Genomic DNA, 27,959 nt, shown 5'->3' on the forward strand with positions numbered 1-27,959 from the left:
GTTTTCCAATGAATGATTTCTTTTTAAACAAAACAAACAGCTCTGAAGAACTGGGAATTTGGAGCTCATTGAAAATATATGTTTTTTTTTTATTAACAGCAGCAATCAGACTTTCAGACACATTTGCTAAGTTAACTAGCGATGCTGCTAACTAATGACTAACTTGTTCCGTTGGTGGGGAGGTGCGCTGACAGTTAAACCTGATCAAACTGAATCTGGCCACAGTTCGTTTTCAGTGATTTCAGCATCTTTGTTGGTGTCTGCGAATAATCGATCACTTTAAAAAATAAATAAATAAATAAATTCAATCGACACCCTGCAAATTTCCTCCAAAAACCCTGACTCTGAACTCTGAGCCACGAGGGGAGATTAAAACCCTGTGGATCCTTTCCCCAAGAGCAAAGAAATTACACGTCAGCTGATGTAAACACTCATCTGTCACAGGAGGAAATGTTCAGAGAAGCTGTCATTTCCACCCAGAATTACAGGAAGGAGTTCACAAGATTCTCCGAGTTCAGCTGCTCTTTGTTAAATCATAGATGTGGTTCATGTTGCTAACTTTAAAAAAAATAAAAAGTAAAAAATTGATGATTAAGTTTAAATAAAAGGGACTTTGTGGATGAGTTCAGAATCTGATCTGGAGTCTGTTGGTGTACAGAATATTCTTCATTCCCTCTTTTCAACCAAAGTGGTTCCAGGGCCGGTATCGGAGCCAGTTCAGGCTCGGTTCTAGCTAGTAGCCCCCCCCCCCCCCCCCCCCCCCCCCAGCGTCTGGACAGAAGCAGGTCTTTGCTCTGGACCAGCACCAAAAGAGCTCGCTTTTCGAAATGAAAGAACTGGTTCTGGATCCAAACCAGCTCTTGAAACGATGTACAGATTGCAGGAGGTTAAAGGGACAGTTCGCCTCATTCGACATGAAGCTGTATGACACCCCATATTATTATTTATAAACATCTTCTTACCCCCTGCTGCGTCCTGTGAGCCGAGTTTCAGCCTCGTTTTGGTGTTGATGAAGGTAGCCCGGCTAGGAAGTCAGACCTCACAATCGCTTGGCCCTATTTTCTCTCCCTTTGTATCACTGCCTGCTGCCGCCTGTTACGGTGTTTGCTGCTCGGAAGCAGGGGACTGCTCGGTCTACACAGCAGCCAACTAGCCGGACTACCTTCATCAACACCAAAACGAGGCTGGAACTCGGCTCACAGGACGCAGCAGGGGGTAAGAAGATGTTCAGAAATGATGTTGCTGATATGGGATGTCATACAGCTTCATGTCAAAAGAGGCGAACTGTCCCTTTAACAGGTCTGGGCGGGGTTTGTTCGATGGGTTCTGAGGCTGTTCTGGGTGGCTCTGATCCTCACATCTCAGCTGTTTGAGGTTCTCTGTGATACTGAGTGTTGCTCCTGGTTTTGTTCAGCAGTAAGATTGTTGGTTTGATCAGTTTTTTTTAGCCGGTGTGTCTTCATGTCTGCAGGGATGTCACAGAGTGAACAGAACCCTGTAAACTGTAAAGAACAGTTTCTACATTTACTTTAGGTGTTTTTTTTGTTTTTTGGAAGAAGACCTGATGCACATAACAGCGAATGAGACCGTAGTGGTGGCGGTGTGGGGTATCTCACACCATATGTTCACGTTTGGGACGTCAGATGCCACATTTAGGTCTCTATCTTTATCGGTAATGTAGTGATATGAGGTCTCCCACTCAGCGCTACGGGGCCCGGGGCCGTTATCTGCAGCTGTGGGTCTAATTTACTCACTTCCTAATATCAGATTGTGTTGTTGTCTGTGTAAAATGAGGCTCTTGTTGCCTCTCTGGTGCAGATGTTGCACATCTGTGTTCTTACTGTCCGATGACAGAAATCTTTTGTTTTATACAGAATAAATCAGATTGCTCCGTGTTTAGCTGTTCAAACGTATAATCATCGTTATTGTTTTTCATGTTCAACCAACAGTCCAATAAGAGCCTCGCGTGTTGGTTTAGTTTCATCGGTTTGGGTCGGATTTAATGTGCGTTACAACACTGATGATCCAGGAAAAGTTTCAATCTGAGTTTCCTTTACTTGTATGATGGGTACAGCGTTTCAGGATGTTTGTCTCCTGTCAAACAGTGAAGTTAATGTTGGTTTCCTGGACTGTTGGATCCCATCAACACACCAGAGGTGTTCACAAGTCCAAGTCTCTCGCCAACACTGAATCAAATTCAAATTCTGACCTCAGACCTGCACAACCCTCCATACAGGACAGTATACATCAGTGACGTACGGGTCGACGAAAAAACATCCCGCAACCCACCGCTTTTTCCACTAACCCGCCCGTTAACTCAGACCGCAAGAAATATTTATGAAAAATTTTCTCTAGAAAAAAACTGCTTTCAAGTATTTAAAACATTACAACAATACATGCCCAGTAATATTGTTGTAATGTTTTAAATACTTGAACGCAGTTTTTCTAGAGAAGATAATTGTTTTGTATATGGGATTATTCTCCATCGACTCTTTTGGGCTTTCACATGCGCGAGCCTACAACCAGCCGGTGAGTTACATGCTGTTTATAAAGTTGTTTTGTAACGTCCCCATGCCAGTAATGTGAGAACCATGCATATGGTTTTGATGGTAAGGCTTGTGACTTTATTGTCGGATGGTTTATAAAGTGGTGTGACGTTTCTGCAGTGTGCAAGTTGTTGTTTTACGTGTTTTACCTCTCTGTGTCCTACTATCAGTATTTGACAACCTCTAGCAATGGAAACGCGCTTCAAATGCCCCGGAGTTCCCCTTTAATGAACATCCTAGCGTCATTGGCAACGCACAACGGACCTCATGTAGCCTACCTGCATCCATTTTTAAGGTGCTAAAATTGTAAGATGGCATTGCTTGTAAGTTTATGTTGACAGACTTGCCCCGCTTCAGCATTCAAAAGTTAAATTAGCGCTCAGCATCTAAAAGAATACAATAGAGGTAGCCTTCCCACAACAATTGGCAACTTCGTCACATGGATGAATAATAAAAGCTCTCACATCACATGCACAATATATGTCTTTATTAACGTATGTCTGTGAACGCGTGTCTCATTTTAGACAACCAAAAATAGTGTCAATATGCTGGCCAAAGACCGAGGCGACAATTGTGCTTCATCAAATACCCATTTAAGGAACAGAACGTTGAAACAGGAAGCCTGACATTGCGTAAAACGAAGGCTAAGGGTGCTACTTGTTGGTAAAATAAATAGGCTACAATTAAACAGAGGATAAACGTAATATCTCCCAACTTGACCTTCTCTCTTGCCGTCTCCATACCTACTGTACTTCTGACCACGTAAGTCATCTCTGCGGAAGTTATTCAGCCAATAAAGTGTATTTATTTAATAGAACATTGTGTCTACTGTTTGAATTACAAACGTTTACCACGTTATTTTTTAATGTTTATCTCAAACGACAAAACGACCCGACCGATTGCAACCCGAATATTATTAAAAATATTTTTTTATGACCCGCAACTGCGGGTGACCGCTGGCTTCGGGTCAGCCCGCGCATCACTGGTATACATATCCTTAGTGAGCGCCTTCTTTTTATTTTATGTGTTATTGGGCGACCAGAGTAACTAATGTCGTTTCACCCCGCGTTTTTATAAAGAATCCTTGAATTAAAAACTGATCAACTCTGGGTTTTGTAAATAGAATCTGTTGTGATTTGCAGAAATAGAATAACTTTAGTTAACAATGTTGTAAAATACAACAAAATTAACTAAACAAACAAACCGTGGTGAAAGAAAATTAGACGTTGTACTAACAACATTATGGAGACTGTAGCTTAAGCATGGATTAAAGGGACAGTTCGCCTCTTCTGACATGAAGCTGTATGACATCCCATATCAGCAACATCATTTCTGAACATCTTCTTACCCCCTGCTGCGTCCTGTGAGCAGAGTTCCAGCCTCGTTTTGGTGTTGATGAAGGTAGTCCGGCTAGTTGGCTGGGGTTTAAAAAATAAAGCGTTTTGCTTCTCAAAACAATATGCGTTCAACATCAAATTTATTTGTAGCACATTTCATGTACAGAACAGTTCAAAGTGCTTCACATAAAATAAAAGCATTGCAGCAGGGAGTGGAAGAAGCATTAAAATACATAAAAGAATATAAAGAGAAACAAATAAAATCATTTAAATTCATTTAAAAACAAGCAACAGTCCAGATAAATTCAAAGATATCGTGCAGGGGTAATACATTTGCATCACAAAATCGTTCTCCAGGAAAAAGTCAGACCTCACATCTCTTGGCCCTATTTTCTCTCCCTTTCGTATCACTGCCTGCTGTGCAGACCGAGCAGTCCCCTGCTTCCGAGCAGCAGGCAGTGATACGAAGGGAGAGAAAATAGGGCCAAGCGATTGTGAGGTCTGACTTTTTCCTGGAGAATGATTTTGTGATGCAAATGTATTACTCTGTTGAACGCATATTGTTTTGAGAAGCAAAACGCTTTATTTTTTAAACCCCAGCCAACTAGCCGGACTACCTTCATCAACACCAAAACGAGGCTGGAACTCTGCTCACAGGACGCAGCAGGGGGTAAGAAGATGTTCAGAAATTATGTTGCTGATATGAGATGTTACACAGCTTCATGTCAAAAGAGGCGAACTGTCCCTTTAAGAAACACTGAGCGGTCATTTAAGTGTTTCCTGACACTACATGAATTATTAAGCATTTATTGGATTATTAAAAACCAATTATGAACAGATTAATTGATGACGGGAACCGTTTGCAGCTGCGGGACTGAAGTAAACCGATTCCCGTCCTTATGAAGGCACCAGGACTCGTTCCCATCTGGGCCGGAGATCCAAACCTGCAACCTTGGCACCGCTGCCATCTCTGCAGGGCCGAAATGAAGCGAGTTGGCAGCCTCTGAAAGCAGTCGGGGATGCGCTGTGTCACGGAGGTGCAGCGTAATCTAATGTGCTCTCTCTGGCGCTCGGACAGCCGCTCTGTTCCCTGGAGTCTGCTGTTGATTAAAGCTGAAGTTTGGGTCAATAACAGCCTCACAGTCGCAGCTGCAAACCACAGAAACGCCACCAGGTTTCTTCCTTTTCTTGGTGTGACAGGAAGCGAATTTGCCTGATGGGCAGGTAATAAATGCCCCGTGTAGCGGCCTGGGTGGGATGTTTAGAACAGATACACAGCAGGGCTGGGCCATTTGGCCTAAAAATAAAATCTCGATTTATTTTTTATTTTTTTCCTAACTAATGGACGATTTTCCTTTTAAACATTGATTATTTTTTTTTTCTGTTTTTCTCTAAACATACCAGACCAAGGCAAAATTTAAATACATATTTTTTTTTTTTTTTGAACTAATGGACGATTTTCGATTTAAACCTCAATTTTATTTTATTTATTTATTTATTTATTTATTTTTTCTGTTTTTCTCTAAACAAACCAAACCAAGTCAAAATTTAAATACATATTTTCTTTATTGACACAATTGAGAATTACCAACATGTCTAGGCCTATGTGAACAAATCAGTTCAAGAATAAAAAAAATTAAAAAATGAAATAAAAACAGCACCACTTGGCTGTCATTAATGGACAAAAATTTCAAACTGAAAAAAAAATCTCTTGTAGGCCATCCCTGAAAAAACTTGTAAAATGAAATATAATAAATGATAATAACTTTGTAGGACGTTGGGCAATGCAACTGTGGCGAAATGCTTGCGGCGGGGCAGTTGATACTTCGGGTTTATCGTTTGCAGCATCTTAATGAACCCGTTTTTTTTTCCTACGGCATAGATGGGGATCTGTTGCTATGTAATATGTCACCGCATCTGTGATCATCACATCACATTACCGTCATTCTGCAGACGCTTTTATCCAAAGCGACTTACAATAAGTGTGTTCCACATCGGTGGGCAAAAGAACTTCAGCTCACAAGAAATCAGAAGTGCATTTCCTTCCAAAAGCAAACAGCTAAGAGCATAACTAGTGCCAGAGTAAGTGCGGGAAGTCAGGTACCGAGACAGATGGGAAGAGAATTTAGAAAACAAATAAGTGCGTAAGGAGCTGGGAGGGAGCAGGTGATGTCCTCAGAGGGCGGATCAGGGGAGTGTTTCCTGCAGAGGTGGGTTTGCAGCCTGCGGCCAAAGATGGGCAGCGACTCAGCTGTCCTGACATCAGGCGGGAAATCGTTCCTCCATCGGGGGGCCAGAACAGATAAAACCCTACACCGGGGCCCTTTCTGGTCATAAGGAATGGCTGCTGCCATGGTTACCTGCTTTGTGGCTTGAGCTAGCATCACTGCACACTCCTGCTATTCCACCGTTTATACCCGAACTACTTCCATACAACTGAAGTGGAACCATTTTTAGGAAGGAGTTCTTCATCTGTTTGTTGACATTTTTATTTATTTTTATTTATTTTCTCACTATTTTTATTGAATTTTTCACATTTTCACACACGCCCCCGTAAAACCAAGGCAACCAACAACAACAAGTGCCCTCTTTGGATACCCATCTGCAGATATACATCATAAATGTGCAGGTGATAGTAGTTCAGTGTAGAGACTCTGTTGGCTCTGGGCATCCTGTCCCGGTCGTTCCTGTCCTTAGATGTAAATGTAAATGTATTTTATTTATTCAGCCCTTTACAGACAATCCTTACGGTGTACCAAAGTGCTTTACAGCAGGTAATAAATAAAGAGAAGAAGAAGTAAAAACAATAAAAGAACAGTGAAAGCAATAAAATACAACAAAATCGAATAAGTTAAAATAAGATAAAAGAGTCCTCATACTACTGGGTATTAAAGCCATCCTAAATTCTTTCCCCAAAGTTCTGCCAATCTATGTGCACCAGTTTTGGGAGTTTACGTGCTCCCTGTGCTGTTTCCCTGCAGTTTCGTACAGCTGCCTGTACAGACGCACCTCCTCACTGAGCCGGTCTCACATCGGTCCATCCGGTTCGTTGTGCTCGGCGCCACCAAGTTACAAAAATCGACTGGTGCACGACAACGCGCTGCGCCGTCTTTTCAAGGGAAGCGCCAGGCCTGAAACGTCATTTTGACGTCACGGTGCGACACCGCCGTGACAGACGCGGCAACCATGCAAGCGCCTTTAGGATTACACCTATTTAAAGTGACTGCTTTGTTGACATTTTTATCGCACGCTACGTCTGTCGGTGCTGCGGGGAACGTGATCGTATGAGGCAAAGTGAGAGCGTAGGCTACTACGGAGTCCCTTAAAGGGACAGTTCGCCTCTTTTGACATGAAGCTGTATGACATCCCATATCAGCAACATCATTTCTGAACATCTTCTTACCCCCTGCTGCGTCCTGTGAGCAGAGTTCCAGCCTCGTTTTGGTGTTGATGAAGGTAGTCCGGCTAGTTGGCTGGGGTTTAAAAAATAAAGCGTTTTGCTTCTCAGAACAATATGCGTTCAACAGAGTAATACATTTGCATCACAAAATGGTTCTCCAGGAAAAAGTCAGACCTCACAATCTCTTGGCCCTATTTTCTCTTCCTTCGTATCACTGCCTGCTGTGCAGACCGAGCAGCAAACACCGTAACAGGCGCGTCTGTCGGCAGGCGGGACGAATGCTTCGGTGGCGGCTTTCGCTTTTGAAGTATGTTGTGTGAAAAATGACTGCTGGGATTTTAGTTCATTAACTTTTCTTTTTCTCAGCTCGCTTTTCGGCGGGTAGTCGGTGTCGTATTTGCCACGAACAGTCCGAAAATGCCGCTCCACATTTCCCTTCTTTGGTATTGCGACGGTAGAGCGGCAGATGAGGCAAACGCACTTGGAAAGTGACATCGTGAAAAAGAAGTCCGCCTCCCATTCCGTATGAAAGTGACACGTTTTTGTCTTCTTACTTGGTCCAGCAACCCCACACTCATTTATTTATTTATTTATTTATTTATTTAAGCACTTTATTTATAGATCTTTTTTTAATTTACAGAACACAAAACAATACACCAATCCCGCCCACACACTCCCACAAGGCCAAAAAAACAATGTACCGTCAATTCCGGACTACAGAGCGCACCTGAATATAAGCCGCACCCTCTCATTTTAAAAAGAAAATCCATTTTGTACATGTATAGGCCGCACAGGATTATAAGCTGCGGGTGGCCACATAGTAATATGAGATATTTACACAGAAAGATGTTACACGTGAGGATTTTTAAACTTTTAATTAAATGCATATGGTAACAGAAACAAATACACACTGCAAATGTTTTTGTTTTTCGAACAGTGCCTGTAACATAGCTGGTAAAAAAAGACAGCAGCCTACCAGGAAAAGTCATTGATCGCCTTCAATTTAAAAGCTGCATCATACGCATTTTCTTCGTTTGTTTTCTATGTTGAGAGTGAGTAAAAATGACCGATTTACAATAATTTAGGAGTGTAAGTGTGTTTGATTTATCGTACAATTTCATTGGACCACTGTGAACTATTCCTTAATTGTATTGGTCTAATGTTACGGTGCAAAATGTTTTTGGAGGCATGAAAACTAAAGAAAAAAAGCATATATTAGCTCAAAGCCCGGGAAAAAGTAGCGGCTTATTGTCCGGAATTTACGGAGAAATAAAAGAAAACAGAAAACATGCTCTTACACCTACACATTCCTAGTTACAGTGATGCACTCATATAATCTTACATGTGCACACAAGCACACATAAATATATCCACGCTTATACATACAAAAGCATACAGACATATACACATGTACCCATATATAAGTGCATACTCACAAGTACATATGCATCCGATCCACCCAAAAGGAGAAAATAGATAAATAAATAAACACCTAGCATATGTAGGCTCTCATAAAGTACATTCCTGCACAGAAGACATGACGGGGAAACCCTATCTGTTACATAGATCCAGCTGGTCATTCTATAAATGTCGGGTGAAAGATATGTTCTCAATAAACTCTGTAAAGGGAGTCCAGGTTTGAATAAATCTGTCTTTGTTACTGTTACGGCTATATTTCAGTTTCTCTAGTGGAATCATAGAGAGCGCCTCTTTCCCCACTCATGTTTGATGGTCACGAGCTTTCTTTAGCTTTAAAATAGGAGATTAATCACTGATAAGCTTGCTCGTTTCGCTGCACTTTGCGTCTTTTTGCGCATGAGCGGTGACCTAACGGTCAGAAAAATTCAGTTGTCATCTGATTAGCTGCCCTGTATGTCAATCAAAAAAAAAAGTCTATTTCTTTAATGTCATGCGATCTACCAATACTGCCTTTGCGATCGATGTATTGAGCACCCCTCGTTGGGCGGCGCTTGGCTCCTGATAACTTGGATGTAAACGCGGCTGCTCAATTACACGTCTGCGTGTCATTTATGCTGAAGTCGTCTTTTCTTTTTTTTCTTTTAAATGTGTTTATTCATTTTCCTTTTTCAACATAAACAAACACACAATGACTGTTACACACAATCAGAATCCATATCGATAAAGACAGTAAAAAAAAAAAAAGTACATAAATGGGTAAATAAAAGAAAAGAACAATGAGTCCCATTATTATGACCTCCTAAGATACATTGGGGTCCAAGTCATTCAAATAAGGTTTCCAAACCTCATAAAATTGGTTGGAGTTTGAATGTGATGAGCAAGTGAAGTATTCCAGAGGCACCAACTCAAACAGCACTTAATTAGGGCTGAATAATATGGACAACATTTCACATCGCGATATTCATGCCAAATATCCCGATATCGATACGATACGACTGTGGGTTCAGTGAAAACTAAGCATTTTTCTGAAAAATAAAAAACATGATACAAAAGAAGGACGTCTGCATTCATCGGGTCTTGAGTTAAGTTTTTTTAATTTGTTTAATCAGGTCTTGATTAAACATTCATTTTACATCCGTTATAGATTTTTGGAATGGCCACTTTGATTAGAATATGTTCGGGATGGTATTTTGTAACGTTTGTCCAGCGTCCGAAACATTTTCTGAAAGTTTGTGACGGTGTACACGGGCACCATGTGGTATGTTACAGCATCTGTAGGTCTTTGTGCCCGGTGGACATCGACTCGTATGGCGTAACGCTACTGAACGCATCAGCAGTCAAACTTTGCTCGGGCTTCACTTCTCCGCCGTTCCTCTCATTGCGCTGCACTCTCCGTGCAGGACGCGGTGGTGTTGTTTCAGGTGGTGCAACATGTTTGTTGTGCTGCCTTTCCTCGTGCACAACACCTCGCTCTGGTTCACATCCTCTTTTCTGAATCCAAAATGCCTCCAAATAATGGAGAACGACTTATTTTTTGCCACTAAATCCGTCGACTGCACAGATTCTGTTTCTCTTTTTAATTTCCCCGCTGTGAATGTAGTTTGTGTCTCCCTCCCTCGGATGTTTGTCATTGGCTGGCTTCAGCTGCACATAAGGGCGAGCGTTAAAACGATGTTTGCGACTGCCTGAGCTGCACATGCGGGGGAAATCTATATCGCTGATATCGTTGAATTTGGGATATTAATATCTTGAATGTTCATATCTAGATATTAATACGATAAAGATATATCGTTCAGCCCTAATGCCGTCCCTTAACATTTGGTTCCTTATTGCTAATCCACTGCAATAAGATATTCTTCCTCGCTGCAAATGTAAGAAAATAAAACAGTCTTTGATCTGTTAACCTCACACCTTTAGCAGGAAGGCCTGATATAAGAGACAGTGGGTCCATCCCCAGCTTTAATCCCAGCATCTTTTCAATTTCTGTTAAAGCACGAGACTAATGTTTCTGCAGCTTATGGCAGGACCAAAGACAGTGAGTTAGAGCCAATTTATGTTTTACATTTAGGACACATTGGACACAAACTAGGGTTGAACTCGTGTCTGCGATTAGGGGATATACGAAGTCGTCCTTTCTAACAACACGAAGCATCTCTGAAGATGTTTTAGATCCCACACCTGAAGCTTTAAAGACTTCCCGGGTTTTTATTTGGACTTGGAGGGATTTTTACCGAGCAAACGTGAGCCACGCCGGTTCACCTCTGTGGCCTAGTCCTCCTGGAGCCACACATTCCCGCCTCACATCGTCAGATTAGCTGGATTTCTGTCAACGCCATCTATTTCTGGCTGAGTTTGTGTTTGGCGTATTAAGCAGATTCTCCTGACCGTGTGGCCGACTTCTCAACATTGAACAACTGTTCTGCTCCCTCAGCCTAGATTCTGCATGGCGACGACGACGGATTGACAGCAGCGGGAGCGAGCAGCCAATCAGCCGAGGCCACCGGTAGCAACATGGCGTCCCGTCAGAGGAACTCAGTCCGGATCCTGTCCAGCCGGGAGCGGGGGTCTCAGACCTTCGGCTCTCAGAGGCTCCTGCAGCTGCTGGTGGAGGAGAAAGTCCGCTGGATGAAATGGCAGAGTCAGGTGCGTCTTTATTTAAACAAGTTACTGGAAGTCTTGGTCAGTTTTCTTAGTTTTACCATCTCAGAAACATCAGCAGAATTAAAGGCTTCCTCTCCCAAAAAGACCAGGGCTGTGTTCGAAACTGCATACTACATACTACAAACTGCATACTGCATACTGCATACTGCATACTGCATACTGCATACTACATACTGCATACTGCATACTGCATACTACATACTCATCGATCAGACAGTATGCAGAGCGTTTACCCACAATGCATTTCGCTCCTGCCCGAGCCGAAATCAGCCGGCCTGAAGCTGATTTCTCTTAAGCTCTAAACTCTGTAAACTTTAGCAACATTTGAAACATTTTCAGGTGAGAAAGTAGTCGTTTAGATCCCCAACGTGTTGAAAACCTGACAAAATACCGGCTGTTTACCATTTTGTTCCCACGAACAAAGTGTTTGTTCCGGTTATTTTCACAAAATAAAATACCCGTTGCCTTTTATCATAGGGAAAGCCATTACCATACAATTGGTGTTTTTGTTTTGAAAACAGGAAGTGAACCTACCCTCGTTGTAGCTAGCTTGAAACTGACGTTTTGACAGGAAATGACGATCGGCGACGTCACGTTACGTTGCATCTTGGGTAGTTTGAGTAGTAACCTCATGATGCATACTCAACATTTCGGAGAATCTAGTATGCATCCGGGAACTTCTCGCTTACTCAAACTCGCATACTAACTCAAAAAGTTAGTGGGAGAAGTAGGAGAAGTATGCGGTTTTGAACACAGACCAGGAGAAACTCATCCATGCATTTATCTCCAGCAGACTCCATCACTGTAATGCTCTTTTAACTGGACTTCCCAAAAAGAGCATTAAACATCTGCAGCTCATCCAGAACGCTGCTGCTGGAGTTTTAACCCGGACTAAGAGATCTGAACACATCACAGCAGCTTTAAAATCTTTACTCTGGCTTCCAGTCGGTCACAGAATAGATTTTAAAAGCCTGCTGATGGTTTACAATCTGTGATCTGTTCAGAGAATATAAAGCCAGCAGAGCTCTTAGATCCAAGGACTCAGGTCAGCTGGTCCAGTCCAGAGTCCAGACTAAACATGGAGAAGCAGCATTTAGCTGTTCTGCTGCAAACAAGTGGAACAAACTGCCAGTGGAGATTAAACTTTCACCAAATGGAGACATTTTTAAATCCAGGTTAAAGACATTTCTGTTATCATGTGTCTATGCATGAAATCTGCACGATATCTTTGAACTTATCTGGACTGTTGCTGGTTTTTAAATTCATTTAAAGTATTTTAATTGTTTCTCTTTATATTCTTTTATGTATTTTTAATGCTTCTTCCACTCCCTGCTGCAATGCTTTTATTTCATGTAAAACACTTTGAATTGTTTGTACATGAAATGTGCTACAATTAAACTTGATTTGATTTAGTTTAGTGTTTAACAGCGAAGCTAAAATAAAGTAGTTTACAGGAAGAAGTGTCTGCTGTTAGAGCAGTTAAGATGTCTGAGGATCTGCGCACATCTGGCATTTAAAACCGTTCCAAACGAGTTCTCCCTGTAAAAGAGATCTTTGATCTTAAAGAGACTAACCTGGTTAAGCAAAGGCTCTGTGATCGGATGACGAGGACAGGAGTTGACATCTGGTGTTAAAGTAACCAACAACCATGTAGTCGGCTTCAGTCAGCTGAGCAAAAAGCGGACATCAGCAGGTCGACTGATGTTCGTCCAGTAACTGAACGCCGTGTTTCTGCTGCTCCTGACTCACATTCTTCAGTGAGGGAAAGGATGCTTTTAACCCTGAGATTCAGACGAGCCGAGGGATCAGATCCTGGTGCTTTTAGAATGAGGCAAAACACAGAGTACAGACGGCTCAGCTGTGCTGCCTCCCGATAATCTACTGATCAAAAGTGTTTTTTATTTCATCGATTAGAGTCCTGACAATCCAGTTCAGGGAGAGTTTTAGCTGTAAAGTGCCCAAAACGTTTTAGTTTTTTATCCATATCAGTTGTATTTAGAGCCGTAGTGATCGGATCACCCAAGAGTCGGAGCAGCGGGTCAGAGCAGGTTAACAGGCGGGGCAACACCTGCAGGCAGTTTGTTGATTAAGGCTGTGTTCAAAACCGCATACTTCTCCTACTACTCATACTAACTTTTTGAGTTAGTATGCGAGTTTGAGTAAGCGAGAAGTTCCCGGATGCATACTAGATTCTCTGAAATGTTGGGTATGCATCATGAGGTTACTACTCATACTCAAACTACCCAAGATGCAACGTAACGTGACGTCGCCGATCGTCATTTCCTGTCAAAACGGCAGTTTCAAGCTAGCTACAACGAGGGTAGGTTCACTTCCTGTTTTCAAAACAAAAGCACCAATTGTATGGTAATGGCTTTCCCTATGATAAAAGGCAACGGGTATTTTATTTTGTGAAAATAACAGGAAGTGCGTTAGCTTACTGCGGCTAGCTTTAGTAGCGCCGAATTCGTGGGAACAAAATTGTAAACAGCCGGTATTTTGTCAGGTTTTCAACACGTTGGGGATCTAAACGACTACTTTCTCACCTGAAAATGTTTCAAATGTTGCTAAAGTTTACAGAGTTTAGAGCTTAAGGGAAATCAGCTTCAGGCCGGCTGATTTCTGCTCGGGCAGGAGCGAAATGCATTGTGGGTAAACGCTCTGCATGCTGTCGATGATCGATTAGTATGTAGTAGGCGGTTTCGAACACAGCCAAAGTGTTTGGTTCAGTTCTGGAGTGTAAATGTTTGTTTTGTGCCTCTGACAGAAAGTGGAGCTTCCAGACAGCCCGCGCTCAACGTTCCTGTTGGCCTTCAGCCCCGACAGGTGAGACCCACAGGAGGGGTGCAGACGGTGCTGGGATGGGGGGGCTCCTGATCCAAGCTGAGCCCACTGAGTCTGTGGGAGTAAAAAAGCTGACGAACAACAGATGTAGAACTTAATTAAATGGCTGCATCGTTACGTTTGAGCCGTGGGAATTAGTTCATCATCATATACAGACTGTGGTTCAGTGTCTGCAGCAGTGTGTGTTTAAATGAAGCTGTAAGACGACACATCTGGAAAACACTTAGTTTTAAGGACCTTAGAGCAGCGATACACAGCACCCAAAGTTCAGACCTCCTTATTATTCGAGTTAAAGATTCCAGGATTCCAGGAATATCCTGCAGGAATATCCAGCAGGAATATCCAGCAGGAATATCCAGCAGGAATATCTTGCAGGAATATCTTGCAGGAATATCCAGCAGGAATATCCAGCAGGAATATCCAGCAGGAATATCCTGCAGGAATATCCAGCAGGAATATCCAGCAGGAATATCCTGCAGGAATATCCAGCAGGAATATCTTGCAGGAATATCCAGCAGGAATATCCAGCAGGAATATCTTGCAGGAATATCTTGCAGGAATATCTTGCAGGAATATCTTGCAGGAATATCTTGCAGGAATATCCAGCAGGAATATCCAGCAGGAATATCCAGCAGGAATATCTTGCAGGAATATCCAGCAGGAATATCCAGCAGGAATATCTTGCAGGAATATCTTGCAGGAATATCCAGCAGGAATATCTTGCAGGAATATCTTGCAGGAATATCTTGCAGGAATATCCAGCAGGAATATCCAGCAGGAATATCCAGCAGGAATATCTTGCAGGAATATCTTGCAGGAATATCTTGCAGGAATATCCAGCAGGAATATCCAGCAGGAATATCCAGCAGGAAAATCCAGCAGGAAAATCCAGCAGGAATATCCGGGAATATCTTTTTTACTGATTTCATCTGTTATTTGTCAATAAATCTAAAAATATTCGAGAACAACCTTCACCACAGATAAGGGAAGTTCAGATTTACCGAGTCGCTCTGTGACCGTCGTCTTCCTCTTTCTCTTCCTGCAGGTCTCTGATGGCGTCCACTCACGTCAACCACAACATTTACATAACGGAGGTGAAGACTGGAAAGTGCCTACATTCCTTGGTGGGCCACCGTAGAACCCCGTGGTGCGTGACCTTTCACCCCACCATTCCTGGCTTGGTGGCCTCCGGGTGCCTTGATGGCGAAGTCCGCATCTGGGACCTGCATGTGAGTAACCCGGCTGAAGTTCTGGACCGGGTCCACCCTCTGTGGTCCTCCAGCTTCCTACAGGGGAGCTGGACTGGGATCAGTTTCTCTCTGGTGGTGATGTTGGCAGTTAAAAAGCATTTTATTTTCTGCTGGTTCACTTTGTTTTTACTCTTTATGCAGTTTGGAGTTTAAAAACATCAAAACTGAGTTCTTTTATCAGCTCTGAAACTCAGGTTGTTCTATAGAACTTTGTTGGCTCACACTGTGGATAAACCTTTCTTCCACTTTATACTCCAGGCTGAGCTGTTGTTCCTCATCTGACTTCACAACATCTTGATCCTTAAACAGTTTATTTTTGACTCGTTTTAGGGCTGGGCGATTTGGCCTAAAAATTAAATCTAGATTTTTTATTTATTTATTTATTTATTTATTTATTATTATTTTATTTTTTTTAAATTTTATTTAATTTTTTTTTAATTTTATTTTATTTTCTAAATAAACTAGACCAAGGCAAAATCTAAATACATATTTTCTTTATTGACACAATTGAGAATTACCAAATGAAAAATGAGATTATCAGAAGTCTAGGCCTATGTGAACAAATCAGTTCAAGAATAAAAAACAGAAAAATTAAATAAAAACAGCACCACTTGGCTGTCATTAATGTGCAAAAATTTCAAACTTAAAAATCTATTGTATTGTAGGCCAAGTGGTGGAATAATAAACTATGTTTTGCAGCTGCTCTGCGACTGCAGCTCTTGTTTTCTTATATAAATTGGGCAATTTTTGGAAAATTCCAGTTTTTTTTAATCGCGATTTTTTTTTTTTTTTTCCCCGGTTTAGCCATTTCAAAAACCGTGGGAAAATAAAATTGCAGTTTAATATTTAAACCGGAAAAAAAATCGCCCAGCCCTAGCTCATTTTATAATAAATAAAGTGAGTTTTCTCAGCAGAAACCAACCACCTTCTCAGCCGTTTTTCAGGCGTCTTGTTTTGCTCCTGCAGGGTGGAAGTGAGAGCTGGTTCACAGAGAGCAACGTGGCCATCGCCTCCCTGGCCTTCCACCCGACCGCTCAGCTCCTGCTGATCGCCACCAACAACGAGCTGCACTTCTGGGACTGGAGCCGACCGGAGCCCTTCGCCGTGGTCAAGACGGGCAGCGACACGGAGAGAGTGCGGTGGGTTAGGAGAGCAGCTCTGACAGCACTTCCTGTTACTATAGCAACACTGAGGAGTTTGGGTTGCATCAGTCACACTGTAGGAGGAATGTTTGGAGATAAGAATAGCTTTTTTTTTTTTGTTCATATCACCCAGCAAAAACTGGTTCATAATGTACATTTTTCACTTTGAAATAGTGTTCTGAAATTACAGCTTAAAAACCCAAATCATGGCCTGTGTTCGAAACCGCATACTTCTCCTACTACTCCTACTAACTTTGAGTTAGTAAGCAAGTTTGAGTAAGCAGAAGTTCCCGGATGCATACTAGATTCTCTGAAATGTTGGGTATGCATCATGAGGTCACTACTCATACTCAAAATACCCAAGATGCAACGTAACGTGACGTCGCCGATGGTCATTTCCTGTTAAAACGGCAGTTTCAAGCTAGCTACAACGAGGGTAGGTTCACTTCCTGTTTTCAAAACAAAAGCACCAATTGTATGGTAATGGCTTTCCCTATGATAAAAGGCAACGGGTATTTTATTTTGTGAAAATAACAGGAAGTGCATTGCTCACTGCGGCTAGCTTTAGTAGCGCCGAATTCGTGGGAACAAAATAGTAAACAGCCGGTATTTTGTCAGGTTTTCAACACGTTGGGGATCTAAACGACTACTTTCTCACCTGAAAATGTTTCAAATGTTGCTAAAGTTTACAGAGTTTAGAGCTTAAGCGAAATCAGCTTCAGGCCGGCTGATTTCTGCTCGGGCAGGAGCACAATGCATTGTGGGTAAACGCTCTGCATACTGTCTGATCGATGAGTATGCGGTTTCGAACACAGCCTTAGTTTCATGTTGATGGTGATGAATGGACATACAGATTTACAGATTTACATCCACGGGATGTTGTTGAAGTCATTCTGATGAATTTGCATGTGTTCGTTATAGGTTGGTGAGATTTGACCCACTGGGTCACAACCTGCTCACGGCGATAGTGAATCCATCCAATCAGCAGGTAAGACGGGTTCGGTGTTAACGGCTTTTAAACGGTGTGTGAGGCTTTATTCACCAGACTTTTATTCAGTTTCTAATTGTTATTATTAGGATTCACTAATCACTTTAACGTGCGCCGTGTGCACGCTCTGTGGGTCGGGACATCTGTCCATCAGCAGGTGGAACAGCGTTCTTACTCCTCTTCGTTGGCCTCCAGCTGCCTGAACCCCGATTGGACATTAATTTCCTCTCAGTTAACACGAGGAGACATCATCAGTATATCGGGCAGAATTACAGATGTTCGCGGTGTTAGAATCTTAAGCTGTTCCTAAACAGTTCAAACTTCATGCAGCGGCGGTCCTGAATAGATTTACGACCTGGGTGTATATCTGGGCGTATTATATTATTTGTATTATTTTATTATATATAATCTTAAATACAAAAAGATACCACATGCAGCTTACAAAATGCCATGTTAATGTATATTAGAAGTTATTTAAGTTATTTAATTTAGCATATAGCTCATAAAAACAATCCACAGTCAGGACTTCTTGTTGTGTTGCAAACACAAACCAGACCAGGTTGCCTTTGGGTGAAATTAGCTGCATGACATGATGCCTCAATTCTAATTCTAGTTCAGCAAAACTAAAAATCAAACACAGTCGTGGCTAATAGCAACATGTTAGCAAGATGCTAACAGATAGCCTATAGCCTACGTCACTGATAGAAATCTGCATCCCTTTATCTTCTGCCCGTTTCTCCTCTTCTTCTCTTCTTCTCTTTCTAAACTGGGCACCTGATGGCTTCTTTGGTCTTTCACCATGATGATGATCCATGATGACTCCACATTATTACCTTTGCTTTTCCCATTAACGCCGTCCGTTCACCCGCCAATCAGCCGGAGTCACGTGACGTAAACACATTCACGGAGATGGCTGCACAGATTTTTTTTACATTTTTTTTTTTACATTTTTCACATAACCCAGTTAATTACATGAAGGTATATGGGTAGGAATGAAATGCAGTTTATTTAATTCCTACCCATATACACCCCCCATAGCAAAAACCGGCCCTGACTTCATGCCTTGCTTCAAATTAAAACCCTAATAGAATCCGTCCTGCTCTTATCTGTGCTTTTATTGTAAAACATTCACGTAATGGCAGAACCACCGAAGTACAGCTGAGAGGCAGAGATGACATCTGAGCCCTGACAGCTGCTGGACGAGGCTGCGGGAACTTTCACAGGATTACATCACTTCCTCTTCAGTGTATTTTCAGCAGCAGCGGGGACTATTTTGAGGAATTTAAAGATTGCCGTTAACATTTTCTCTGGGCGAGTTAGCTCGTTTTTATCGCGTTAACTGGTTAATTATTTAACGCCGATAAATATCTTATGGTGCATTAACACAGGTTTTATTATTGTAAAAGTCTGTTGAATGCATCACATTCACACAGTTACAGCAAACACCACGAAGCATGGAGGAATAAAATAAAGATAAACCAGCAGCTAACATCACCGCTACAGGTGTGAAGCTAACGGAGCTAACCGGCGCTACTTCCTGTTTTACTCGTTTCAACATAAAAGCACGTATTTCATTTAATATAAAATACGATTATAAATAAATGAGATTAATCGTGATTAATCAGGGAAATCATGTCATTAATTAGATTAAAAATTTTAATCGTTGCCCAGCCCTAGATTAAAGTCGTGTTACGATGAGGCGGCTGTAGGTTAGTCAGAGGAGTGAAGGCTGCTGACACATATTAGCAGAGTGCCGCTCCCTTTAGTTTTTATTCTAACATAGGGCTGGGCAACGATTAAAATGTTTAATCTAATTAATCACGTGATTTCCCTGATTAATCGCATTTGTACGCAAAATCCAAAAATGAATCCAAAAGTAGCGTATAGCTTTTAGCATTTAGCTTTATTTTAAATGTGCTGCCATATGAATGAAAGTGCCATAACATTTGTTGTGCAAACACACTTTTAACATCAGCATCTTTCTGTAGTTTTTATGTAGAAGCCTCGCTCCACTGTCTGTTTCCTTGAATGACTTGCTGCTATCAGTTGTGTGTTTTGCCTTTAAGTGATATTTTAGACTGGAACTACTACGCTGAGAAGACAATTCAACTTGGCAGTGTTTACAGATGACTTTGGTTCTGTCGACTCCGCCGTCTGGAAGAACTTTAAAATGAAAATGGCCGAGTAAAAGTTCCGTACCCTTCTCCATGTTTGGTGGATCCGCCGATTACTTTCTTTTCCTGTTCCACAGCAGACAGCAACAGACTTTTACAAAATAAAAGCCTGTGAGCGACAGACTTTTACAAAATAAAAGCCTGTGAGCAACAGACTTTTACAAAATAAAAGCCTGTGAGCAACAGACTTTTACAAAAATAAAATAAATAATATTAAAACCTGCGTTAATGTGCGATTAAAATATTTATCTGCGTTAAATAATTAGCGAGTTAACTCGTTATTATCGCGTTAACTCGCCTAAGCCCTGATTCTAACGTTTGATTTCACTCATGAAATGAAGCTAAACTTTGTTTCACTTGGAAAAGCAGGTTTTATCCATTCACCATATTTAATCCATATACCCTATATATCTTATTGGTTCAGTCTGCTCAGTTAAATTTATTATTATTAATATTTTTTTTGGGGCTTTTTATGCCTTTAATGATAGGACAGTGTGAGAGAGACAGGAAGCAGGGGGCAGAGAGAGGGGGAAAGACACGCAGCACAGGGCCGCTCGCTGCGGGAGTCGAACCGGGTCCCGCTGCATCGAGGACTAAGCCTCTGTACATGGGGCGGCTGCTTAACCCACTACGCCACCGACCGGCCCATATTTTTACCTTTTTATTGTTAAATGTACAAATCTGTTTTTATTTAGTCTACTGATGTTTATTATTATTATTTACCCTACTCTTCATACCTTAGATTTGTGTATATAGCTAATGTTTATTCACTATTTTTATTCTATTCTATTTGCTTGTTTTTTACTTACTTATCTTTTATACTGTACGCTGCTGCAACACAATAATTTCCCAAATTGGGATGAATAAAGTACTTATCTATCCATCTATCTATCTATCTATCTATCTATCTATCTATCTATCTATCTATCTATCTATCTTAAAAGACATTTGGTGGGATTTAAACTAAAATATGGCGTGAAACGGGGTGTTTTAGGGTTTAATGTTTGGTCCTGCTGACTGGTCTCTTTGTGCCGTCTCTCAGAACGAGGAGGACTCTGAGGTTCCGATGGACAGCGTTGAGATGCCTCACTTCCGTCAGCGCTCCTTCCTGCCCTCTCAGCCGGTTCGCCGCACGCCAATCCTTCACAACTTCCTCCACATATTGTCGTCTCGCTCCCCGGGGACGCCGGCGGGGAGCGAGACGACCCGGCCTCTCGGCGAAAATGGAACCAGCATCGGAGAATCTCCCAGCATGCCTCTGGCCCAGTACCCCAGCTCTGAGCGCGGGACCCCCTTCCCCGGCTGCACGCAGCACCTGGGCATGGTGTGCCTGTGCAGCCGCTGCTCCGTCGGCCGCGCCCCCCCCCTGGCTGCGGACGGCCCCTCGGTGACGCCGTCCGACCCCAGGGTGTCGTCCGACACGCCCACCATCTCCACCGCCTCCACCTTCTCCTCGGCCCGGACCGAGCCCCGGCAGCCCTCGGAGCGGCCCTCCGCCTTCACCTCCGTTTACTACAGCGCCGGCACGTCTCTTAACCCCATCGTCCCGAGCGCCATCGAGCCGCACGCCGCCCCCAGACCAGGACCGGACTGGACCCGAAATCTGCTGAGCATGAGGGAAGGTGGCGTCAGTCCGAGCATGCTGCCTCCCAGGACCTCCTCCTCCTCCTCCATCAGCCTTCTGTCGGTGCTCCGTCAGCAGGACGGCTCCTCCCACTCGCCGGTTTACACCTCTGCCACCGAGGGGCGGGGTTTCCCCCAGCAAGGCGAGGCCGGGGCCCGGGACGCCGCCGGCACCAGCAGCGGGCACCACCCGTTCTGGGACGGCTCTCGCAGCAACACCACCTCCTCCTTTCGCAACGTGCTGCAGTGCAACTTGAGCCGCTACTTCCTGGAGATCGACCGCATCGACATCGACCCGTCGCTGGGGGGCGGCATGGCGGACGGGGGCCAGGAGCCCAACCAGGAGCTGCTCAACAACAACATGGACCCCGACCGGCCGGGGCCGTCCTCCTCTTCCTCCACGTCCTCCCCGACCATCATCCACTACCAGCCTCCCCTCCCTCCTCCCCCCGCCTCCCACAGCCTGGAGAACAATGCCCCTCCCCCGGCCTCCCGGGGCCACCTGAACCGCTGCCGGGCCTGCCACAACCTGCTGACCTTTAACCACGACTCTCAGCGCTGGGAGCGCACCAGCCAGACCTCCTCCACCTCCGCCTCCACCCTGGAGCCTTCCTCTTCCTCCTCCTCCTTCCCTTCGTCTGCGCCTCCGTGGCAGCCTGAGGAGGGCAGGAGGGGGCCGGAGGTCCCAACACAAGAGAGGAGGGTGCCTCCGGAGCCCAGCGAGCAGCCGCCTCCTCCCCCAGGTGGGGGAACTGTGGCCTTCCCCATAGCTCCGCCCCCCAGCCAGGCTGCGGAGCAGACGGTGGGTCTGGTGTACAACCAGGACACAGCGCAGTGGGAGAGGGTGTACCGGCAGGCCACCGCCAGCCGAACGGCAGAGCCACCGGAGGCCTTAAGCCAAGAAATGCCTGTTGATCCCCCAGATGAGGACTCGCTGAGGAGGTACGATCTCTGAAAGTATCACTTAGTCACCAGAGAACATAAAATTACCTCCAGCTGATCCACACGTCTTTGTTTCTCACAGGCGGCTGCTGGAATCATCTCTGTTATCACTATCTCGCTATGACATGTCAGGATCAAGAGACCATCCCATTTACCCCGACCCAGCCAGGTACGCACCACACTGACCTAAAAACAGCCAGGTACTCACCTGAGTGACCTGAAAACAGCCAGGTACTCACCTGACTGACCTGAAAACAGCCAGGTACGCACCACACTGACCTAAAAACAGCCAGGTACTCACCTGACTGACCTGAAAACAGCCAGGTACTCACCTGACTGACCTGAAAACAGCCAGGTACTCACCTGACTGACCTGAAAACAGCCAGATACTCACCTGACTGACCTGAAAACAGCCAGGTACTCACCTGACTGACCTGAAAACAGCCAGGTACTCACCTGACTGACCTGAAAACAGCCAGATACTCACCTGACTGACCTGAAAACAGCCAGGTACTCACCTGACTGACCTGAAAACAGCCAGGTACTCACCACACTGACCTGAAAACAGCCAGGTACTCACCTGACTGACCTGAAAACAGCCAGGTACTCCACACTGACCTGAAAACAGCCAGGTACTCCACACTGACCTGAAAACAGCCAGGTACTCACCTGACTGACCTGAAAACAGCCAGGTACGCACCTGACTGACCTGAAAACAGCCAGGTACGCACCACACTGACCTAAAAACAGCCAGGTACTCACCTGACTGACCTGAAAACAGCCAGGTACTCACCTGAGTGACCTGAAAACAGCCAGGTACTCACCTGACTGACCTGAAAACAGCCAGGTACTCCACACTGACCTGAAAACAGCCAGGTACTCACCTGACTGACCTGAAAACAGCCAGGTACGCACCTGACTGACCTGAAAACAGCCAGGTACTCACCTGACTGACCTGAAAACAGCCAGGTACTCACCTGACTGACCTGAAAACAGCCAGATACTCACCTGACTGACCTGAAAACAGCCAGGTACTCACCTGACTGACCTGAAAACAGCCAGGTCCTCACCTGACTGACCTGAAAACAGCCAGGTACTCACCACACTGACCTGAAAACAGCCAGGTACTCACCTGACTGACCTGAAAACAGCCAGATACTCACCTGACTGACCTGAAAACAGCCAGGTACTCACCACACTGACCTGAAAACAGCCAGGTACTCACCTGACTGACCTGAAAACAGCCAGATACTCACCTGACTGACCTAAAAACAGCCAGATACTCACCTGAGTGACCTGAAAACAGCCAGGTACTCACCTGACTGACCTGAAAACAGCCAGGTACTCACCTGACTGACCTGAAAACAGCCAGGTACTCACCTGACTGACCTGAAAACAGCCAGGTACTCACCTGACTGACCTGAAAACAGCCAGGTACTCACCTGACTGACCTGAAAACAGCCAGGTACTCACCTGACTGACCTGAAAACAGCCAGATACTCACCTGAGTGACCTGAAAACAGCCAGGTACTCACCTGACTGACCTAAAAACAGCCAGGTACTCACCTGACTGACCTGAAAACAGCCAGGTACTCACCTGACTGACCTGAAAACAGCCAGGTACTCACCACACTGACCTGAAAACAGCCAGGTACTCACCTGACTGACCTGAAAACAGCCAGATACTCACCTGACTGACCTGAAAACAGCCAGATACTCACCTGAGTGACCTGAAAACAGCCAGGTACTCACCTGACTGACCTAAAAACAGCCAGGTACTCACCTGACTGACCTGAAAACAGCCAGGTACTCACCTGACTGACCTGAAAACAGCCAGGTACTCACCTGACTGACCTGAAAACAGCCAGATACTCACCTGAGTGACCTGTAAACAGCCAGGTACTCACCTGACTGACCTGAAAACAGCCAGATACTCACCTGACTGACCTGAAAACAGCCAGATACTCACCTGACTGACCTGAAAACAGCCAGATACTCACCTGACTGACCTGAAAACAGCCAGGTACTCACCTGACTGACCTGAAAACAGCCAGGTACTCACCTGACTGACCTGAAAACAGCCAGGTACTCACCTGACTGACCTGAAAACAGCCAGGTACTCACCTGAGTGACCTGAAAACAGCCAGATACTCACCTGAGTGACCTGAAAACAGCCAGGTACTCACCTGACTGACCTGAAAACAGCCAGGTACTCACCTGAGTGACCTGAAAACAGCCAGGTACTCACCTGACTGACCTGAAAACAGCCAGGTACTCACCTGACTGACCTGAAAACAGCCAGGTACTCACCTGACTGACCTGAAAACAGCCAGGTACGCACCTGACTGACCTGAAAACAGCCAGGTACTCACCACACTGACCTGAAAACAGCCAGATACTCACCTGACTGACCTGAAAACAGCCAGATACTCACCTGACTGACCTGAAAACAGCCAGATACTCACCTGACTGACCTGAAAACAGCCAGGTACTCACCTGACTGACCTGAAAACAGCCAGATACTCACCTGAGTGACCTGAAAACAGCCAGGTACTCACATGTTTCGGACTGACGTCTCTGATCTACTTTGTTGTGCAGACTCTCCCCGGCAGCGTACTACGCTCAGAGGATGATCCAGTACCTGTCGAGGCGGGACAGCATTCGCCAGCGCTCGCTGCGCTACCAGCAGAACCGCCTGCGGGCCATGTCCACGTCCTCCGACAGCCCGGCCAGCAACCCGCCCAGCGCCATGGACAACAGCGACGTGGACTTCGAGGATCTGGAGTGAGTGTCCTTCCTCGTTTTCCTCACCTAAGAAGCCAAGCTGGTGTTACTATGACAACCAGGAGTCCGGGCAGCTGAAACGTTACAGTCGAGTTGTGCCAAGTGAAAAAAAAAGTGACCATTTGAGTTTAAACCTCAACCCTAATCCCTGATAGGGTAAATTTTTGCCCCCTTGCACTGGAAAAAATGCCCCTCCAAAAATAAGTAAGAAAAACAACAAATAAAAGACTTTTTTGCTTGAAATAAGCAAAAAAATCTGCCAGTGGAACTAGTGAAAATCGGCTTGTCCAGATTTCTTTAAATAAAATGTGATATTTAGGACTTTTGTGTTAAAAGTGATCTTGAAATTAGCTTAAAAACCTCTTTAAATGAAAAAAAAAGCTTGTTTCATTTGAAGTCCAACTAAAAAAAATTTGTTTTCAAGACTTTTTCACTTAACAAGATATTCCAGATGTATTGTATTAAAACAAGTCCCTATATCTGGCTGAAATAGTATTTTTTTAGGCAATTGTGTCTTATATCAAGTGTGATGAGATACTCAATGAGACAAATATACTTGGTAAGATTTAGATTTTTCTCCACTTGGGGGGAACTTTCTCCTCTAATTTCACACTGTAGATAGTGATACTCATCATATTTGGTCCAATTGTGCATTTTTGACAATTTTTTTCGAATTTCAAACACACATCATATACAATGCAATTTTTCATTGTGTAGAAAAAAAACTCCTTAATTTCTGTAAAGGGACATTTTTGTCTCCTTTTAAAACGACCTAAAAACATTATATTAATATTTTTTTCCACTTTTTTTTCCCATAAATCATTTATTCCACTTCAGTTCTGATCATAAGCACCAAGTTTTCAATTATTTAAAAAAAAATTAACCCTTTAGATGCCAATTTGAACTTTTTAGCCAAATTTTAAGCCTTTAGGTGCCAGTATTTTCAAAATATGGAATGCAAAGTGGAATTATTGAGTAGGGATAATTAGGGTCTGGGATATGGCAATGATCAGCAACAACATTGATTTTTTTTTTAGGGATTTTAAAATTTTTGTTATGCCTGATTTAAAAATAAATAAATAAAAAAACTCCTTAATTTCTGAAAAGGGACATTTTTGTCCCCTTCTAAAATGATCCCCAAAATACCAAATGTTAATATTTTTTTCCCATTTTTTTTTCATAAATCTTTTCTTCCACTTCAGTTCTGATCATAACCACCAAGTTTTCAATTAGTTTAAAAAAATTAACCCTTTAAATACCAGTGTATATGAGGTAAACACCAATTTCTGTTAAAAAATACACAAAAACTGCTGTATTTTCAATGTATGCAGTGCAAAGTGAAATATTCTCTGGGGGATTATTAGGTCTGGGATATGTCATTGATGAGCTACAACATCAGTTTTTACAGCTTTTTAGTTTTTCTGCAGTGGCAGATTACAGAAACGGCTCCCATAGACATCCATTATAACGAATACAGCTTTAGACTATGGCAAAAAAAAAAAAGCAGAAAAAATATTAACATCTTTAAATCAGGTATGAGGGTTAAAGCTGACTTCCTGCTCAGAAATTAAGTTTTTTTTTGTCTCCTTTCACCTAATGTGACACCAAACTGGGATTCACTCCCATGATAAATTATCTTGGACCTGCCCTGAATCCTGTGAAATACCTGAACATGGTTCCTGGCTGCAGCCTGACTGTTTCCTTTGTTTCCAGTGATAATGGAGACCGAGCGAGGCACAGGACGCCCCGAAACGCCAGGATGTCTGCACCCTCGCTGGGTCGCTTCGTGCCTCGGTCAGTCTTCTTGAAACGCATCGAGTCTGTCGTCCTGCTGTCACACGATCAGGTTTTTAACTTGTTGGTTTTCCATCTTTTCCTCCCCGTCCTGCGGCAGGCGGTTCCTCCTGCCCGAGTACCTGCCCTACGCTGGAATCTTCCATGAACGCGGGCAGCCTGGACTGGCCACACACTCCTCCGTCAACAGAGTGCTCGCTGGTAAACACACACAGCCACAAGCTTCAACCCAAACGTTGACATATTATACGTTTAGTTTGACCGTTTAAACCAAAATTACCTGATTAACCCCTTCACCCCCCCACCCTGAATAAAACAGGCCGAAGGTCCCACAGTAACAACAGATAACAGACATGTTTTACCTGAATTATCCCCTGAATTAAGGTGTCTTTATGTTCAAAATGTTCCACTAAACTAGGGTGACCATACGTCCGTATTTCCCGGGACACGTCCGTATTTCACTTCCTGTCCCGGGCGTCCCGTGAAATACGGACATGTCCCGGGAAATACGGACGTATGGTCACCCTACACTAAACTGAGTAAACTGAATGAAATAACAGGGTTTGGCCGTTAGCTCATGCAGCTAACAGGAAGTGTTTAGCCGTTAGCTGCATGAGCTAACAGGAAGTGTTTGGCTATTAGCTCATGCAGCTAACGGGAAGCGTTTGGCTGTTAGCTCATGCAGCTAACGGGAAGTGTTTGGCTGTTAGCTCATGCAGCTAACGGGAAGTGTTTGGCCGTTAGCTCATACAGCTAACGGGAAGTGTTTGGCCGTTAGCTCATACAGCTAACGGGAAGTGTTCGGCCGTTAGCTCATGCAGCTAACGGGAAGTGTTTGGCCGTTAGCTCATGCAGCTAACGGGAAGTGTTTGGCCGTTAGCTCATGCAGCTAACAGGAAGTGTTTGGCTGTTAGCTCATGCAGCTAACAGGAAGTGTTTGGCTGTTAGCTCATGCAGCTAACGGGAAGTGTTTGAAAGTTAGCTCATGCAGCTAACGGGAAGTGTTTGGCCGTTAGCTCATGCAGCTAACGGGAAGTGTTTGGCCGTTAGCTCATGCA

At 43.8% G+C, this 27,959-nt stretch overlaps 1 protein-coding gene across 2 annotated transcripts in view; it reads left to right on the forward strand.

The window, feature by feature from the left end:
* Positions 1-27,959, forward strand: part of ambra1b (autophagy/beclin-1 regulator 1b) — a 50,739-nt gene that overhangs the window by 777 nt on the left and 22,003 nt on the right. For both annotated transcript variants that reach the window (XM_075470728.1, XM_075470729.1), the window contains exons 2-11: positions 11,134-11,345; positions 14,128-14,186; positions 15,250-15,433; positions 16,421-16,593; positions 17,518-17,584; positions 20,801-22,323; positions 22,406-22,492; positions 24,922-25,107; positions 26,821-26,901; positions 27,002-27,102. In XM_075470728.1, coding sequence (XP_075326843.1) covers positions 11,214-11,345; positions 14,128-14,186; positions 15,250-15,433; positions 16,421-16,593; positions 17,518-17,584; positions 20,801-22,323; positions 22,406-22,492; positions 24,922-25,107; positions 26,821-26,901; positions 27,002-27,102 — 2,593 coding nt within the window. In that variant the 5' untranslated portion in view covers positions 11,134-11,213. The remainder of the gene's footprint in view (positions 1-11,133; positions 11,346-14,127; positions 14,187-15,249; positions 15,434-16,420; positions 16,594-17,517; positions 17,585-20,800; positions 22,324-22,405; positions 22,493-24,921; positions 25,108-26,820; positions 26,902-27,001; positions 27,103-27,959) is intronic.

Source organism: Odontesthes bonariensis, chromosome 7 (genome assembly GCF_027942865.1).
Source record: "Odontesthes bonariensis isolate fOdoBon6 chromosome 7, fOdoBon6.hap1, whole genome shotgun sequence".
Taxonomy (NCBI): Eukaryota; Metazoa; Chordata; class Actinopteri; order Atheriniformes; family Atherinopsidae; genus Odontesthes; species Odontesthes bonariensis.